Here is a 17,196-nt window from a genome sequence, read left to right as displayed (position 1 = left end):
GGATTTTGTATGAGAATGCTTCATGGTATAAGTGCTATGTATGGTCTCTGTGAGTGTGTGGTGGGGGGGGGGGTGGTAAATAAGTTATCCGAACTATTTAAAATTTTCATTTTAAAAGGCAAATTAATTAGAAAAAAGTCTTAAATTGGTCATCAAATTGTGGGTTGTGCAATTAGATCACTAAGTTATTTGGAAAATGATTTTTGGAAGTTAATTTTTGGATTTTTTTTCGTGTTTGGGGATTCATGGAAAATAAAGTCAAATGAAAATATTCATTTTGGTGAACGGACAAGAGTCAATTAGGTAAAAAGTTCTTTCTAGATTTTGTAGAAAGATATTTTTTGAGTTTTTTTTTTTTTTTTTTCTGTATTTATCTTCTCTTTCGTATCATTCCAAACTAATTTTTGGGTTATTGTTATTGCTACCACCATCGCTATATAACTCATTGTTATACATGGATCAAGGTCCAACTTGTAAGGTGGACCTTTGTCCTAAATTGTGTATTTTAGTATTGAAATTGTGACCTTTTAGAATATAAATTGTGTAAATAAGTTTTAAAAATTTGTGAATACAATATAAGGAAAGTTAAATTATGAACATTTAGCATGTAAATTGTGTATCTTTGAACATGGATTCATCTTGCAAGATAGATTGGCGTTCACAAAATAATTTACTACTACATAACCACATCTACAACCACTACAACCTACATGTCACCACCACCACATCACCATAATCACCACCATAACCACCACTAGCATCACACCACCCCCACCTCCGCAGCCACCACCACTAATAATAATAATAATTATTATTATAATAATAATAATAATAATAATAATAATAATAATAATAATAATAATTATTATTATTATTATTATTATTATTATTATTATTATTATTATGTTCATTTTCAAGAAAATGAACTAAAAATATATATATAATTTCTTAACTTTTAGTCAAATAGAAAAGATAGTTTGATGATCTTCAACTAAACATTAGAAAATTAAATTGTTTTTTGGAAATTTTTTTTGTGAAGTGCTCCATTTGGAATATCAGTAAAATTGAATTGGTTAGAATAGTAATGATCAATTTTGTGGGGAGCGCTTTGTTCAATTTTTCATGATTATAAACACAACAATTTTTTATTCTGACGATGGTATATAAGTTCAAGAGTCTCTTCTTCATATCAATGTTGAATGATGTACGCTTTATTCTCGAATATGATTTTAATAGAAACATAGTTTGAATAGTAACAACAGTTGAGGAGCAACGGTACTATTTAATAGGTTTATTGACACCGTTAAACAAATCGACTATTTCATTCCTCAAATTTACTCTTGATGGTAACAAAAAAAATGGGAAACAACATAATATTAAGTCTATTGACCCCGTTGAACAAACCTGTTATTTTATTTCTTTTGTGAACTCAGAAGAACAAAAATTAGGGCATGGGGTTTAGCCATTAAATTTCGCGTCAGGTAGGGGTCGAACCTACGACTTTCTGCTTAGGAAACAGACGCTCTATCCACTGAGCTACAGACGCTTGTTACATTATGTGTTCCGTTTTTATTATAAAAACACCAGAAAATATAGATGAGCTAGTGCACTGCTTTCTGACCTTTTTTTTAGATTTCGTATCTAAACATTTCTTTTTCACTTTCATAAGTTTATTTTGAAGGTAATAGTGTAAGCTGATATATTTAATTTATATATATATATATAAAAGAAATATTTTGTCAAGATTTGCATTGTTTAATTAGATATATTTATCAACTATCGTAAAACCAACCCTTAGCATTGATGGATTAACAATTTTTTTAAAGAAAAATTATCAAATAGGTTATTGAATTTATCGTTTTTGTGCAATTAGGTCAATAAACTTAAAAAGTATATATGCAACTCAACCATAATAGAAACAAAGTATGTACAATTGAGACAATTTTGTAATTTCTTATAATGCAATTTGAGTTGAAAACATTTCAATATTTACTTCTAACTAATATGGCTCAAATGATGCATGATGATGGAAGGTGTGGATTGGATCCCTTGTGCGCGCATAATGACTATGATTTAATCAATGGATTGATTGCATGACTTGCAGTTTACCTGAGTTTAGGATTAATCCGGTGAAATTGAGATCACTAAGTATTTAAAAAAAAAGTGTTAGGTTAGCAAAAAGGACTTCACTTCAAATTTGATATTGGGTAGGAGGAATAAATTACTGTGATTCAACGACCTCCTAGGTAGGAGGACAAATAATCATTATTGCATGAATCGTGGTCCACAGTCTAAAAATACATGAAGTACATTATTCTAACTCATAATTCTAACACATAAAAGAGTATGTTATTATTCTAACACGCATGTGAAGCAAGGAATTTTTTTTAAAGAAATTAACATCGTTTTGGACCGTGATTCACTTGCCACTCTCACATTCCAATTGGCAAGTAGCAAGTTTCGACCATGCTTCTTTGTCCATAACCTATAACCTACCACCGGGCATCCGTGAAATGCTCTACTCTGCTCTAACCAAAAAGACTGTAATCTCACCGTTAAACGGAGTCTTAAAACTTAACTTTGAGGGGTGAAATAAATTAATTCTGTATAATTACCTATTAAAGATAATTAAAATTACAACAGCGTGTCAAAAAATAATGCTAAAAGACTAACATTAAAAGGTCCAACTATAATGTTACAATAGACAGATTCTTTTCACCAATAAGCCAAAGTAAATATTGGCTACACAGGGAAGAAAATTCTGTTTAATTGTTTCAATGAAAGAAAATATGTGTAGCATAAATATCATACAAAACTGTTGTAATCCTAATGCCCTAAAACCCCATCCCTCCTTTTTGATTTCAGTGTGACTAAACACTCAACAACAGGCAGAAATGACTTTCTTCTGTGCCTGCAGCATAAAAATCGCTCGCCATTTCCACCCGAGCTCGCTCTCACCAAAAATACAAATTTCGTCAAAAGTAGAATGTCATCGATGTTTGGCAGTTCCTTTGATCGGAATGGGATGAGCTTCTGTGTTGAATACGAACTGATCCAAGGGGATTACGTTGCTGTTACCAAATAGCAAGTACAGATATTTTAGCGTCTCGCCCAAGAAAAAGGTCTCCATCTTGTCTCTTCTCCGGGGCGGGATTACAGTAACGTCGCCGAGAGAAGTGTAACCTCCAGACTCGACCTTTGTGTATTTCTCAAAGGCCTCGAAAATTTCCCAGCCCCACTCACGATATCTGTATAAGTAATGACATATCAACAGAACTGTTAGTTATTGAAGTGTATATCCATATAGCAAATGTTTTGCCAAAGATTTGGAGAGAACAAAAGAAAACCCATAACAAACTTGGAAAAGAGTATCAAAGCATACTTTGGATCTTCTGTGATACGATACAATATCATCAATGATTCAACAGTTTCAGGACGCAGAAGATTGTGACGATCAGCAGGTTTTATGATTATGTCGTTCACATATTTTGAGCTTTTGTTTCCACCATCAGGGCCTTCAGAATTTCCCTGATTAGAAAGGGAGAGATATTAAGGTAGAAAAATAAAAATAAAAATTATAGGTTTTATGTTATGGTAATGAGACTTGGAAAATTAGAATGTACAAACTGGAAAAAAAAACACTGCTAGCATAAAATGCACTATGGGGGAGGACAGGAAAGTGGTCAGAAGAAAGAACCTTTATTTGCAAGGGAAGTTTCATGTTAGGTTTAATTTCCTAGTATTCTTCAAGTCTAAACTTTTTTTACATGCATTCTGGGCGAAATATTCTGTGACCACAATGGGGTATAACTCAGAAATGTGAGAAGTTATGCCCAATTCACATAAATCTCAGGGGGGGTCAACAAACTATCCTAGAAAGGAAAGGAAAGGAAAAGGGAGAAGAGAAATTTATAGAATTAAGAATAAATGCAACTTTCAATCACATATTTCTTGGCTGGTTGCTTGGTCTTTGAACCGTAAATTTAAAAGGAAATGATTAGTCCAACCAACCTCCATATTGAAATAAGCTATTTCTGGAGCAAGACCAGTAGAAGTCACAGAATACATCTCAACACAGGTCTTGGCAAGATCTTCTGCGAGCTTCAGATTTTCTAAATCTTCAAAATTGAGCAAGTTCTCCCTCATAGCCTTTTCTTTTGTAAGACCCTTTGTGGCACCAATTGCCAGCGTACCAGGCAGAAAACAAACCTAAAACAGGAAGGTGACACAGTAAAAAACTCATAAGAAAACAAGGATTTTATTTATTCATCTCTTTTGGAATAATAAATATCCAAAAACAAATCAAGTAATTTCACACCCTAACACCTTATGGCAGTGCTGACAAGTCAAAGCATGTTTGGTATGGTAGGGGGTAACATCTAGAAGAAAATACTAGTATAGGCCATCACTACCTGAAAATCATACTCAAAAATCTAAAAATGCTTTTTCCATTTCCATTTTTGGGTGTTGCTTGGTTGGTTGGGGGGTGGGGGGTGGAGGGTTCTGAGATCAACTGTTTCAACAGCCAGCATCATATCATTTACATTCTCAGGCAGCTAGCCTTTCTGAAGAGATCTAAGTATTTATTGTTACAGCTATTATTTTAGGGCACTTAATCTTTTGCTAAGCCTAAAATACTACTGTTAAGAACTAAATAAACAAATAAGATGAACAAGCAAATCACATAATTGGCATATAGATCTTCTCTTGAATACAAATTGTATAGCATTAACTTAAAATAAAGAAAAATAAGAAACATGTTTGCAAGAGTCATACACATGATGCCAATAGTTGAAAGGGAGAGAATAAATATAAGGTAACTTCTTATTGATGATCAGATGATGTAGATGATTGAAGTAGCAATGCAGTAGCCAACCGTTAATCTATTGACTATATTCCATTCTCTCATCTTTCAATATTGGATTTAAAAACATAAAATACAAAGGCACATACCAGGTGATCCATCTTTGGACTAAATTCACCTTGGTGCCCATAAGGCAACTCTCCAACAAACACCAACCCATTTGGAACAGATTTCTTAACAAGAAGATGTCTGACACCCTTCATTGCTTCCATATACATATCATACAAGTACGAACAGTTACTTCCTCGTTGCTGAAGCCACACTTTAATAAGATATTCATAATAGCTGTCACCACGAGATCCAAGTCTTATATTTTCTCCATTAAATTCTCCAGTTTGAGGGCTGAAATCATGAGAAGATCAACACAGTAAATTACAACGTGGTGTTAGGATCCACATAATGTTTAAGATTAATCCTGAAAAACTATAGACTATTGAGATCCTTCAGAAGTAAATCATAGCATTGCATGTTGCACCTATGAAAATCACAGAAAAGATAGTTTAATAAATTCCCGATCTTTTTAGTTTAGTGTCGGTGCATGTCTTGATCTGAATGGAACAGTAAATACATACTTGATGTATATGGGGACCAGTCCTTCATGTTTTGGTAGAGTTTTAATATGCTGGAAAACTTTCATGGCTTCTAAACTGTATTTTGGGTCACCAGTTAGAGAACTGAGATAATTAAATTCAAGCTGTAAAGATGCAACTTCGGCTGTGCTACTCAAACCATCAGGAGCAGGATGTGCAGAGCGATCATGCAAAACTACATCACTGAAGGGAATATCAGAGGGACTTGAAGTGAAAGCAGGGAGAAGATGATCCGCCAAGTTCCTAGCATTTTCCAGATAGATATTTGGTTTAGGTCCCTTGTGTAACACATTGCCCCCTTGTTCCCCACCACTCAAGTGATAAGCACTCAAAAGACCACCCAGAACACGTATTGTAGTTTCAAATAGATTTACTTGGTCTTTCCCATTTATCCTCTCAGGAAGATGGTTTTCAATCCATGAGCCTGCTTCCATTACAATTTCGTCAAGTCCCATTATCATAGCTGTGTCTAAAGCATCTATAACTGTCGCTCCTAAACCTCCCAAACCATCAACTCCCTTATGGCTCAGTGGCATAAGTTCATCATAACCCATTGAATAATTTTTATAACCAGTCCATGCATGAACAAATGCGTCCTTCACTCTTTGTTGCTTTGCTTGCCATTTAGAATCACTGCTTGAGTTCGGGTGTTCATGTGTAGATTTATTGCTGATAACCACCATTTCATCTGGAGATAACCTAGGTGGGAGTCTTGGAGGTCTTCTCAGAAGACGTTTAAGTCGATTTCTTCCATCAGCAATGAAATTTCTTCCTTCCTTAGACTCACTATCTTTTGCTACATCATGAGAGACAGAATGAAGGGTACTGGAGTGGGTCATCATGAGACATACTATACCACCAATCAATAATAATCCAAGAAATTTCCCTGTGCTGCATTTTACATGATCCGGATTAACCTTACTGGTTAAGAGTGCTTGAGAAATTGCCTGTAGGAATAGAAAAAATTAAATGAAGTTTGGTGAAAAGTATAAATAACAAATTATCATAATATTAGCAGGCACATAGGGTTGCAAACAGCAAAAACAGTTGGTTTTAAAGCACTGTCAGTTAAAAGAATCAAGATCTCAGCCAAAAGGCCACCTATTTGCTATAAGCAAAAGTGAAATCATGGATTTTCTCCCTATAATCACCTCATTGGTTACAAGCAAAAATAAATTACAGATTTTCTGGCGAGAATCACCCATGGTTGACAATGAAATTTGATATTTTCTGATAAGAAATTAATATAAAAAAAGTTCTTGAAAGGTAAAAACTCCATTTTTTAAAACAAATTTTCCACATGGTATGAAAACATGAATACATAGAAGTGGAGATGCCCTTTAAAACCATTGAGCTGAAACAGCTCCAGGTACAAGTATTTTGCAGCACACTAACAACACTTAATCCATCTTTTTTGCCCTTTAATTCAGCTATCGGGCTTCTGTAAATTGTATTCATCAATATCTTTTGCAGACTGTTACACTTGTACTCTCTGGTGACCATATAAATCTACGAACGAACTTTTTCCCCTCCTTCTCTCATTGGAAAAAGATAAACGAATGGCGCAACGTAGAATTGAACCCCCGAGGAGCTCAAACACATAAAAATTGTATTACAACAGACTCAAGACGAAATTAAGTTGAAAAATAGGAAATGGAAGGACGAGATCTGCGAAATGAGCTGACCTTAGACACCGATCGGTGCCGGAACTTTCCGTTGTCGTAGTGCACATCTTTCATCGAATACGGCAACGATTTCGACATCTCCCGATCAAATCAACGGCCAGCGGCTCCCCGATTCTCTCCCCAAGTGCGGCACGTGTGTGTGTGTGCACGTATATACGTGCGGTTGTCGGAGTACGTAGCTGGCCGGTGTTCTTCCGGATAAGGAAGAACAGAAATGAAAGAATCTAGAGAGAGAGAGAGAGAATTTGTGGATCGCGGGAATTCAGTTTCCTGTTTCTCTCCTTTGATTCGATTCGGAGATTAGGGCGGTCGGTGATTGGAAGATTTTTCTTTGGCTCCGCTGGCTGGTGCGGCCGGTCAGTTTTTGCCGGGGGGCGGCATGTGCGTGGCGTCGACGCGTCGTGCAGAGTCAATAGGATCGCTTGACTTCTATGACGCCATTTTTTTCTAATTTCATCACAACTCGTCAATTCTACCAAAATTTTTAGCATATAGGGGAGACCTTAGTATTAATAACTCTTACGCCTACTTTCTAATGACATAAAAGGAGGGCGGAATATAGTTGGTTCATTACTTAATTTAAATGTTATGATTGAATCTTTGTGCTCACATAAAATTACGATTTGATCAGTGAGTTACTTGCGCAATTCGTACTGTGATCACTTAAGTTTTTTAAAAAAAGAATAAAATCAATAATTACAAAAAGATATTTACCTTTTTGTATGATTTGTTACTTATTATACAAAAATGAGATATTTCATATATACTCTCGAGTAGTAAATAAGAAGATCATGACCTCTTGAGATTTGGACGAAGAAGCCATTGCCACTTTTATTTACATCTCAAGTGAAGGCCCAAGAAAATGTTAGTCCCATTTTCAAATTCTATTCTCAACTTTTATGATCTCTCACAAAATTTTGATATTGATATTTTTGTTGGGATTTACAAAATGAAGATAACTAATCATCAATTATCACATTAAAGAATAAAAGTGAAGGAGTAGAAATAGAGAGTCTATGTGGTAAAGCTCAGTGAAGAGGTCAAAGCCTCTTCAGATAAGGACAATAAAGGTCATCCAATTCGAATATGAAAAGGCACGATTACCACTGCCATGGCAAAGAAGTGACAACCAAACCAACATAAAGAAGTGTTTGATAAATAGCTGTTAACTTATTGTGTTAGTAAATTTGACTAGTTGATAACATTAGCTGATTGTAGAAAAATATTTGGTAAATTATTTGTTAACTGATAGCTGATTACATGCAAAATGACTTTCTTAAAAGGATCACACTTGTGCGAGACCGTCTCATGGATCTTTATTCGTGAAACATGTCGGGTCGGGTCAAAACAACATGCAAATGTCATACTTACATATGCAAATATCATACTTATATGCTCAAATATAGGATGTGTTTGGTTAACAACAGATCCACCAAATTTTGGCGGATTTGACCAACTTTAGCGATTTGACCAAATCAAACCGCTAAAGAAGACGTTTGGTTAACAGCGGTTTGGAGTAACGATTTGCTCCAAACCGTTGAAATCCCAAACCCTGCTATTAGCAGCGTTTGGGATTGACGTTTTGGGGAAGAATTAATTAATTCTTCCCCAAAACGCCCTCCCTTTATAAAAAAAAATAAAAAAATATTATGTTATTTAGAAGTCTGAGGCTACCTAAGGCTTCTCTTCTCTTCTCTTGCCCATTGGTAGGCAAGAGAAGAATAAGGCTCAAGGCCCCTTTTTTTAACAACTTACGATCATCTTTTTAGTTTTTTTTTTTTTTGGTTTATTATTATTATTATTATTATTGTTGTTGTTGTTGTTGTTGTTGTTGTTGTTGTTGTTGTTGTTGTTGTTATTATTACTACGGAGTAATATTATATGTATACCCTTTTGGTCATTTTACAAGTTAACCGCTAATCTAAACAGCTAATTTTACCAAACATCTTTTTACAAACCGCTAATGCATTTCGCTGGTCAAACTTGCTAATACAATCCGTTATTTGATAACCGCTAACACAACCCACTACCGTTAACTGCTAATCGCTGATAACCAAACAAGCCCATAATACTAATCAGGAATACAATTTTTGTTACTTATAGAGAAAAAATATTACATATGTTGACAAGTGTCCCTTACTTATAAGGGAAAATATAATACTTTTGAGGAAAAATGTAATACTTATAAATCGAAATGTAAAAGTATTATATTTTATTTTCCCTTAAAAGTATTACATTTACCCTTATAAGTAACAAATTTTTTATTCCCAATTAGTATTGCATTTGAGCATATAAGTATCACATTTGTGCATATAAGTATTACATTTTCATCTTGACTAGACCCGACTCGACTCGTCTCATGGTGAGACGGTCTCACACAAGTTTTTGCCTTCTCAAAAAGCTTATCGATACCTACTTTGAATAACTTTTTAAATTTTAACATTTTGGAGTACTAAGGTGTTACAAAAAGCTAATTAATCAAACACATATATTGACTATTTAACCAAGTCAAATAACTAATAGTCGTCAAATAAGTCAAATAAACTGATTCTTCAAAAAAAAAAAAAAGAGTCAAATAGACTGATAAACTAAATATGTTACCAAACAGGGCCAAAATCTTTTTATTAATAAAACCCAGTAAATTAATAGTTACTACTATTACCATTTCATATATTTATATGGTAATTACTCTCAATGTATATGGTAATCTTTTGAGTAATTACTCTCAATTCATATTTCATTTTAAAAAATTGTATTTGAGTGACAAGAAAAATCCGCAGTCATAACTCAATAGTATGCATTAGGTAATCTAATTTCTGTATAATAGCTCATAAACCACACATGAGAGGTAAAAATTGAATTCTTGACTTTCTAGTATGAGAGTCATGCTTCTCCCACTTGACCACCCTTTTCGAGATTGGTTTTACTCTTCTCTCATATATATTTTTTCTATTAATAAAGTATGACGCATGCCAAGAGCTTTATTTTTTAGAGCTCATATATCATTTCCCTTTCTTTTCTATTAGGGCAATATTTCCAAGGCCACTTAAGATGGTTGCTTGCTAGATCAAAATTCAAAAATAGTAAAGAAAGGCCCATAACTCCACATTAGAGGCCTAGTAACACGACCATATTTGTGAGGGAGAGTAGGTCTATAAGAAAATGATCGTTTCGTTTCCCAGGATTGGAGAATGGAGATACCACAGAAGAATGCTTTCCAAGGATTGGAGAATGGAGATATACCACAGAAGAATGCATTATAAATTTATAATACATCCTTCAACCAATATCTAAAGTCATAAATTAAAATTGCACCATTATACTATAAAAGGAAAAACAATATTTTTGGCCCCAAAATAATTTTATTTTTTAAAATTGTCCCTATTAATTGATTTGAACAAATTTAATCTTTTAATTGTCCATTATATTACAATTTTAGTCCATATTGTTATATAATTATCAAATTCTGTTAGCAAACTCTTTTTATGAAGTTATTTTAATCATTTGGAATCAATATTTATAGTTAAAGTTTCACTCTTTCCAAGGGACGACTAAAAGTGCAACATTGAGAGGCTAAATTTATTTATTTATTTTTTGAATACAACTGACTCTATTATATTGTAGTATTTGTTTCCCTCCACTGAGGCGAGATCTCATGACCTCCCACATGAGGAGAGTCACTACATGTCATCTGAGCACAAGGTGGTTGGCGAGGCTAAATTTATTTAAATTAACTTATAGGGACTAAATTTTTAAAAATAAAACAATTCAAAGGGTAAAAGTGTCGTTAAACAACAAAATAAGACATTAGCTTAGGTTTGTATGTTCATGGGTTTTGATTTGTTTTAGTTAAATTTAAGTAAATATTTAGGGCTTCCCTTATTCATTGGTTGGAATAGGCAAATAATTTATTTTTTTTTTGAACAGGTTAGAAATCGAATTTGGAATGGCATAAAAGACTGTTATCAAAGGTTGGTAAAAAAGTTATGCTCAAGAGTCTAGCCCAATCCATGTCTATGTATACTATGAGTACAGTGTCTTCGTACTTTCAAAGGCCCTATGCGAAATATTGAAAAGATTGATGAATAAATATTTGTGGGATAGTAGAGGCCTAAATGGATGAGGGATCAAATGTCTAGCATGGGATGGTTAAAGCACCCCAAACAGTTTGGAAGCCTTGAGTTCAAACATTTGCACGAGTTTAATGTTGCCCCTTTTAGATTAGTAGGAGTGACATTTTTTTTAAAAATATAAATCTTATCTCACTAGTTGCCCCAAATATTCACGGGTCATTATTTCTTGAAAAGGTTGTAGTTTCTTGAGGTTGTTGTGGGCAATGACCAAACTACTTTTAGAGAAGCATCATAGCCAGCCAGATGATACTTGTTAGATGTGTTGCTACGAGTTACAAGGTCTACAACGTGATGGTGGAGACTAAGTGTTGGAACGCTTGTTATAGTATCAACTCTAAAGGTGTAGGCCTCTCCTATATCCTGCCACTGTTGTCAAAGACTACATTGTCTGATTCACTCAATAAGTTTTATCCATTTTTATCACACTTTGATCGACGAATCTTGCAACTTACACTTTGGTTAAAGTTACAGGCTCTATGGTATTTTTAGTTGGGAGTTAGATCCTCCTTGTTGTATCAGTGACCTTATTCCTACTTATTAATTCTATTTGGTTTTCAAAACAAAAAAGAAAAAGATCAAAACAACTTTTTAAAGGATAAAAATTTGTCAAAATCAACCAAGTATAAAAATTTGTCAAGCTAAGTGTTAGTTGTGATTTAATATGAAAAATTTCGTGTTCACTGTGAATGATTCTTGGAATCCTTTATAATTGAATGAGGAATTGGGCATACTGCCCCCAGACGTAGGAGTGGTTACTCCGAACCGAATTACCAAATATGCTGTGTTGATTTAATTTTATTTCCTGCAGATTTTACATACTAAACATATCGATCTCTCTCTTTAGACAAGTAGTTCTAAGCGTATTTTGAGATTACTGTATTTACTGTTTAGTTGACCTTGGTTTGAAAATGCTAGGTTGGACTAATCCTTCAACTAATAAGTATTTTGAGACCCTAATTGTTAGCTAGATGGCTATTTTCACTAAGAGTTCATTTATGAATAGTCATTTTTTGTGTATTGAGGTTCATTTTACAGTATACTATCAAAAATGAACTTTTAGTGCATTAAAAATAACATTCAATATGCTAGAAATGAATATTTATATGTAGTTTAGTTTACATTGCAATGTGGAAGCATGGTCCATACTATAATTTGTTCCAAATCACCAATCATTATTGCATGGACAGCTGTGTGGACCATAAATAAAAGTACATTTTTAATATATTAAAAATACATTATTTTTGTACATAAAGTACATTATTTTAGAGTACATTATTTAAGTACTGAAAGTATATTATTTTATGTATATTATGAAATAATGTACTTTCAATACAAAAATAATGTACTTTTAATATAATAAAAATATACCTTATATTAATGGTCCACACAGCTATGTGGAGTGTGGACCATGGTCCACACAATTTGCCCCAAACCACCCCATGGGCCAAAGCATTATGTAACAATGAATTTTGGGCTTAATCCATAAGGACTGCATACTATTTTGAATAATTGGTTATAAATGATCAAGCAATCAAGTTAACGGTTGTAATGCCATAGACGTGGGTCTACCTTGCAAAGTGGATCTCGGTTCATGTTTACAATTTTAGAACTTTATATTCACAATAATTTTAGAATTTTATATTCACAATTACAGAATTCTATATTCACCATTTCATAACTCTCTATTTACAATTTCATAACCACAATTTTAGAATTCTATATTTACAATTACAGAATTCTATATTCACCATTTCATAACTCTCTATTCACAATTTCATAACTCTCTACTCACAATTTCATTTCATAACTCTATATTCAACAGTATGACACAATTTTTGAATCTATATAACAAAATTGTGAATATAGAGTTTAAAATTTGTGAGTATTGAGTAATGTAATTTTGTTTATTGAGATCTAAAATTGTGAATATAAAGTTATAAAATTATGAACATAGAGTTCTAAAATTGTAAACATGAACTTGAATCAATAGCATAATTTGCCTCAAGCTAATCAGCCTCAGCCAATTGCTTAAATGACATACTTGAACGGTTCAATTGCCATGTAATTCATTTAAAAAATTACAATTTTGTATGGTTAATATAGTCTCTAATCATAAACATATTTAGATACATTTATAGAGAAAATTTACATAATTAAATTAATTTATTCCTAATTGTATTTCATATATATTATAATTCCAACAATATGAATAATAACCAAGATAGTTATATTTAGAAATAAAAAATGTAAATTTTAAATTTTGTATAAGTAAATTTAAACACTAATAGGATGCATTTTCATATATGATTATATAATACATTGTATATGCACATAATATTTATTAATATATATTTAGGCTATAATTATATAATATAATTTCTCTAATTATAATTTATATTGCTAAATTTATAATTAAGATAATTACATTTAAAAATTAACAAAATTAGTTTAATTTTGTATAATTAATATAATGCATAAATATATGTATGTGTTTAGAAAAATTTCAAAATATTTATAAATAAACATTTAGTTAATTTTATAATTTCATTTACTTAATGATATTTCATATTTTATTAATTATAATTAAGGGAATTGCATTTACAAATTAAAAGAAGTTAATTTTAAAATTTGTATGGATTAATGTAGTGTCTAACTGTAATATGTAATTAGAAGGATTTGTAAACATTTATAAATTTTAAAGATTAAGGATCCGTTTAAAAATGGAAAATGACTTTTGTAAGTCATTTTTCAGATTTTCCCGTGTATAGATATTCACGAAAAATAAAGTCAAAGAAAAGTATTGATTATGGTCAACGATAAAAGACCTAATTTGGCAGAAAATGTTTTCTTAAATTTTTGTTGAAAGACATTTTTTGAATTCTTTATTTTCTCATAATTATTTTCTCTCTCATCTCTTTTCAAGCTTGTTCCTAGATTATTATTAGAGCAAATTGCCATTTTGGTATACTAACTATAGGGGTCCTATTAATTTCCATCCACGACTTTCAAACGTGTTAATTGCATACCACGACTTTTCAATTTGTATAAATTTTGGTCACTCTGGCCAAATTACCGGCGAAATTTCATCGGAAAATCATAAACCCTAAAATAATGAGGGTATTTTAGACATTTCACATCTACTTTCTTCTTCTCCGGCGAACCCTTCTTCTCCGGCAAACCCTTCTTCGCCGGCGAACCGTAAACCCTAAACACATAAACATAAATAAAAACAAAGTGTCAAATCTAAACGTACCATGATAATGATGATGAGCTCATGCTCAGAAAGTGTTTGGGGTTCATCTTTTCCGTTGCCTTCAAAGTTCAACAGAACTTCAAGAAAATCTTTCTTCCTGCTGCTTTATGCTCCCTCTGCTTCCCTTTCCTTCATTCTCTCTTTGAGACCTTGAGGATCAAGCCAGCGCAGACATGGAAACACGTCGACGATGTTGGGGTGGCCGCCCCAGTCCATTAGCCCCATCATCGCCGTGAAAAACTCCGACCCCATTCGAGATTCCGGATCCACCAGATCGCGAGACAAAATTAGATTCCCCAGTATGTTGAACAGCGACAGGAACACGAATCTAGCGACGGCGACGGAGGATCTGCCAGTTGTCGTCTCGTTCTCGATCCAGGTCAGCAGGACGTCGGCGCATTTTCGCCGGACGGGGACCGTCTCGTTGATCCGTTTGGTGACCAGCATCTCGACGGCGAACCCTTCTTCGCCGGAGAAGAAGAAAGTAGATGTGAAATGTCTAAAATACCCTCATTATTTTAGGGTTTATGATTTTTCGGCAAAATTTCGCTGGTAATTTGGCCGGAGTGACCAAAATTGATACAAATTGAAAAGTTGTGGTATGCAATTAACACGTTTGAAAGTCGTTGATGGAAATTAGTAGGACCCCTATAGTCAGTAGACCAAAATGACAATTTGCTCTTATTATTATTACCACTTATCACCACCACCACCACCAGGGGCGGAACCAGAAATCTTTTCAAGTGGCGACGAAAGGTTAAATTATTGAGATATTTAAAAAGAACAACAAAACAAAACACTCAAAAACAAAACCACAAATATTGTTGATTAGGGGTACAAATTAAAATACATCAAGACGTGATAAAAGTAGATGAAACATAATTAATTAGATAAATAATTCGAATGTAAACACATTATAAATCACTCATCTCACTATTAATTAAAAAGGGGGTATGGGGTGGGGTGAGGAAGTGGGGGAAGGGGAAGGGAACCGCCCCATTGCTCCCCTTTGGATCTGCCCTGACAACAACCTATTGTTGTTGTTGTTGTTGTTGTTATATATAAAATAATATGTTTATTTTTAAGAAAATAAACTAAATAGAAAAAATGTAATTTCTTAACTATGAACCAAACATAAAAACATAGTTTTCTAACATTCCACCAAACACTACAAAATTAAATTATTTTTTCAGAAAATGACTCTCTTTTTTCTTGTATAAAAAACACTTTTATTTTAAAATTTTGCATTGATATCCAAGTTTTGTTTTAGAATCTAATTCGCTAATATTTAAACTTTTGTTTTTTGAGTACTACTGACTCTGTTACAATGTAGTATCTGTTCATAGCTACTTTCTCAACCTATTGAAGCACAAAGAGTCAACAGTCGCCTCCACTGAGGTTATAATAAATATTAAAAAGTCAATGTCTTGTGGTCTAGTGGCACCAAGTTACCTATATGGGAGGTTGTGGGTTCGAGCTTCAGTGGAGGCGGTACTGACTCTTTGTGCTTCAATAGGTTGAGAAAGTAGTTATAAACAAATACTTCATTGTAAGAGTTAGAAGTACTCATCATTTAAGTAATAGGTGGATCTATGATATGTTTTTAACTAATTTGTTAAAATTTTATTTCTTATAGTTATATTATCTCTGTTCATTTTTATTTTAAATTTATAAATCTTGGGATTATGCATCATTTTTAAATATATGGATTTCAATTAATTTAATAACATTATATTTAAATGTGAGACATTACCCAATAACATTAGATTTTTTTTTAAATTAAATTTTATCAAAATTGAAAATATATGCATGAAAGCTCATAAATGAATTAATGTTAATTGTAATATTTCATTGGTATCTCTCCAATTAACATAAGACAAATTTTTAGACACAAAAATATACATAATCTGTACATAGTTACATACTTATTTCAAGTAAAATACCTTTACAATATGCCTAGCATTAGTTATGTACTTTTATAACAATTTTGATAGTATATCTAAAAGATAGTTGCAAGTTCTATTAGGACTCTTATTTTCTAAAAACACATCATTGAATCTATAAAGGAGTATAATCGTCTATATAGGAGTATATTTATAGTAATTTTTAAAAGAATATTTTAACGGGTTGAAACTTAAAAGAAATGATTACATTTCATAAAATCAAAATATAATGTTAATATTAATTTTTAAAGGGAAAAAGGATCAAATAGACCCCTAAACTTTTCACCAAAAGTCAATTAGGCCCCTAAACTTTTAAAAAGGTTAATTAAACCCTCAAACATGTCAAATTGAGTCAAATACATCAAATTTACCGGTAACATGTGGTAGAAAATAACCGGAAAAGGCACCTAGTCACCTTCTCCGGCGACACTTTTGGTCGCCTTCCGCCGGAGATAGTAGTTTAAAAACACATTTATCTAGGCAAGTGTAATAATATTTTCACAATGATTAAATTACTTGTAGCAATTTTATTTTCACATTGAGTCAAATACATCAAATTTACCGGTAACGTGGTAGAAAATAACCGGAAAAGGCACCTTCTTCGGCGACACTTTTGGTCGCCTTCCGCCGGAGATAGTAGTTTAAAAACACATTTATCTAGGCAAGTGTAATAATATTTTCACAATGATTAAATTACTTCTAGCAATTATATATATTTTCACTAATAT

General features: G+C 32.8%; 1 protein-coding gene and 1 non-coding gene across 2 annotated transcripts; both read right to left on the bottom strand.

The window, feature by feature from the left end:
- Nucleotides 1-1,473: 1,473 nt before the first annotated feature.
- On the bottom strand, nucleotides 1,474-1,546 carry TRNAR-CCU. Its single transcript has one exon. It is a non-coding gene; the product is annotated as a tRNA-Arg (tRNA).
- Nucleotides 1,547-2,645: 1,099 nt separating this feature from the next.
- LOC116025989 (mannosyl-oligosaccharide 1,2-alpha-mannosidase MNS3) lies at nucleotides 2,646-7,631 on the bottom strand. Its single transcript, XM_031267432.1, has 6 exons — nucleotides 7,140-7,631; nucleotides 5,437-6,401; nucleotides 4,954-5,206; nucleotides 4,012-4,209; nucleotides 3,383-3,528; nucleotides 2,646-3,248 (listed from the first exon to the last, which is right to left on the bottom strand). Exons 1-6 carry the CDS (start codon nucleotides 7,215-7,217, stop codon nucleotides 2,990-2,992), a joined length of 1,899 nt encoding a protein of 632 aa, XP_031123292.1. The 5' UTR covers nucleotides 7,218-7,631; the 3' UTR covers nucleotides 2,646-2,989.
- Nucleotides 7,632-17,196: the final 9,565 nt, after the last annotated feature.

Source organism: Ipomoea triloba, chromosome 1 (genome assembly GCF_003576645.1).
Source record: "Ipomoea triloba cultivar NCNSP0323 chromosome 1, ASM357664v1".
NCBI lineage: Eukaryota > Viridiplantae > Streptophyta > Magnoliopsida > Solanales > Convolvulaceae > Ipomoea > Ipomoea triloba.
This window is presented reverse-complemented; position numbering and strand designations above follow the sequence as displayed.

Coding starts and splice junctions, on each gene's coding strand:
- LOC116025989 (XM_031267432.1), bottom strand. CDS start 7,217: ATGTCGAAATCGTTGCCGTATTCGATGAAAGATGTGCACTACGACAAC. Junction 4,210..4,953: donor GTCCAAAGATGGATCACCTG/GTATGTGCCTTT, acceptor TTCCTGTTTTAG/GTTTGTTTTCTGCCTGGTAC. Junction 3,249..3,382: donor CGTATCACAGAAGATCCAAA/GTATGCTTTGAT, acceptor TTACTTATACAG/ATATCGTGAGTGGGGCTGGG.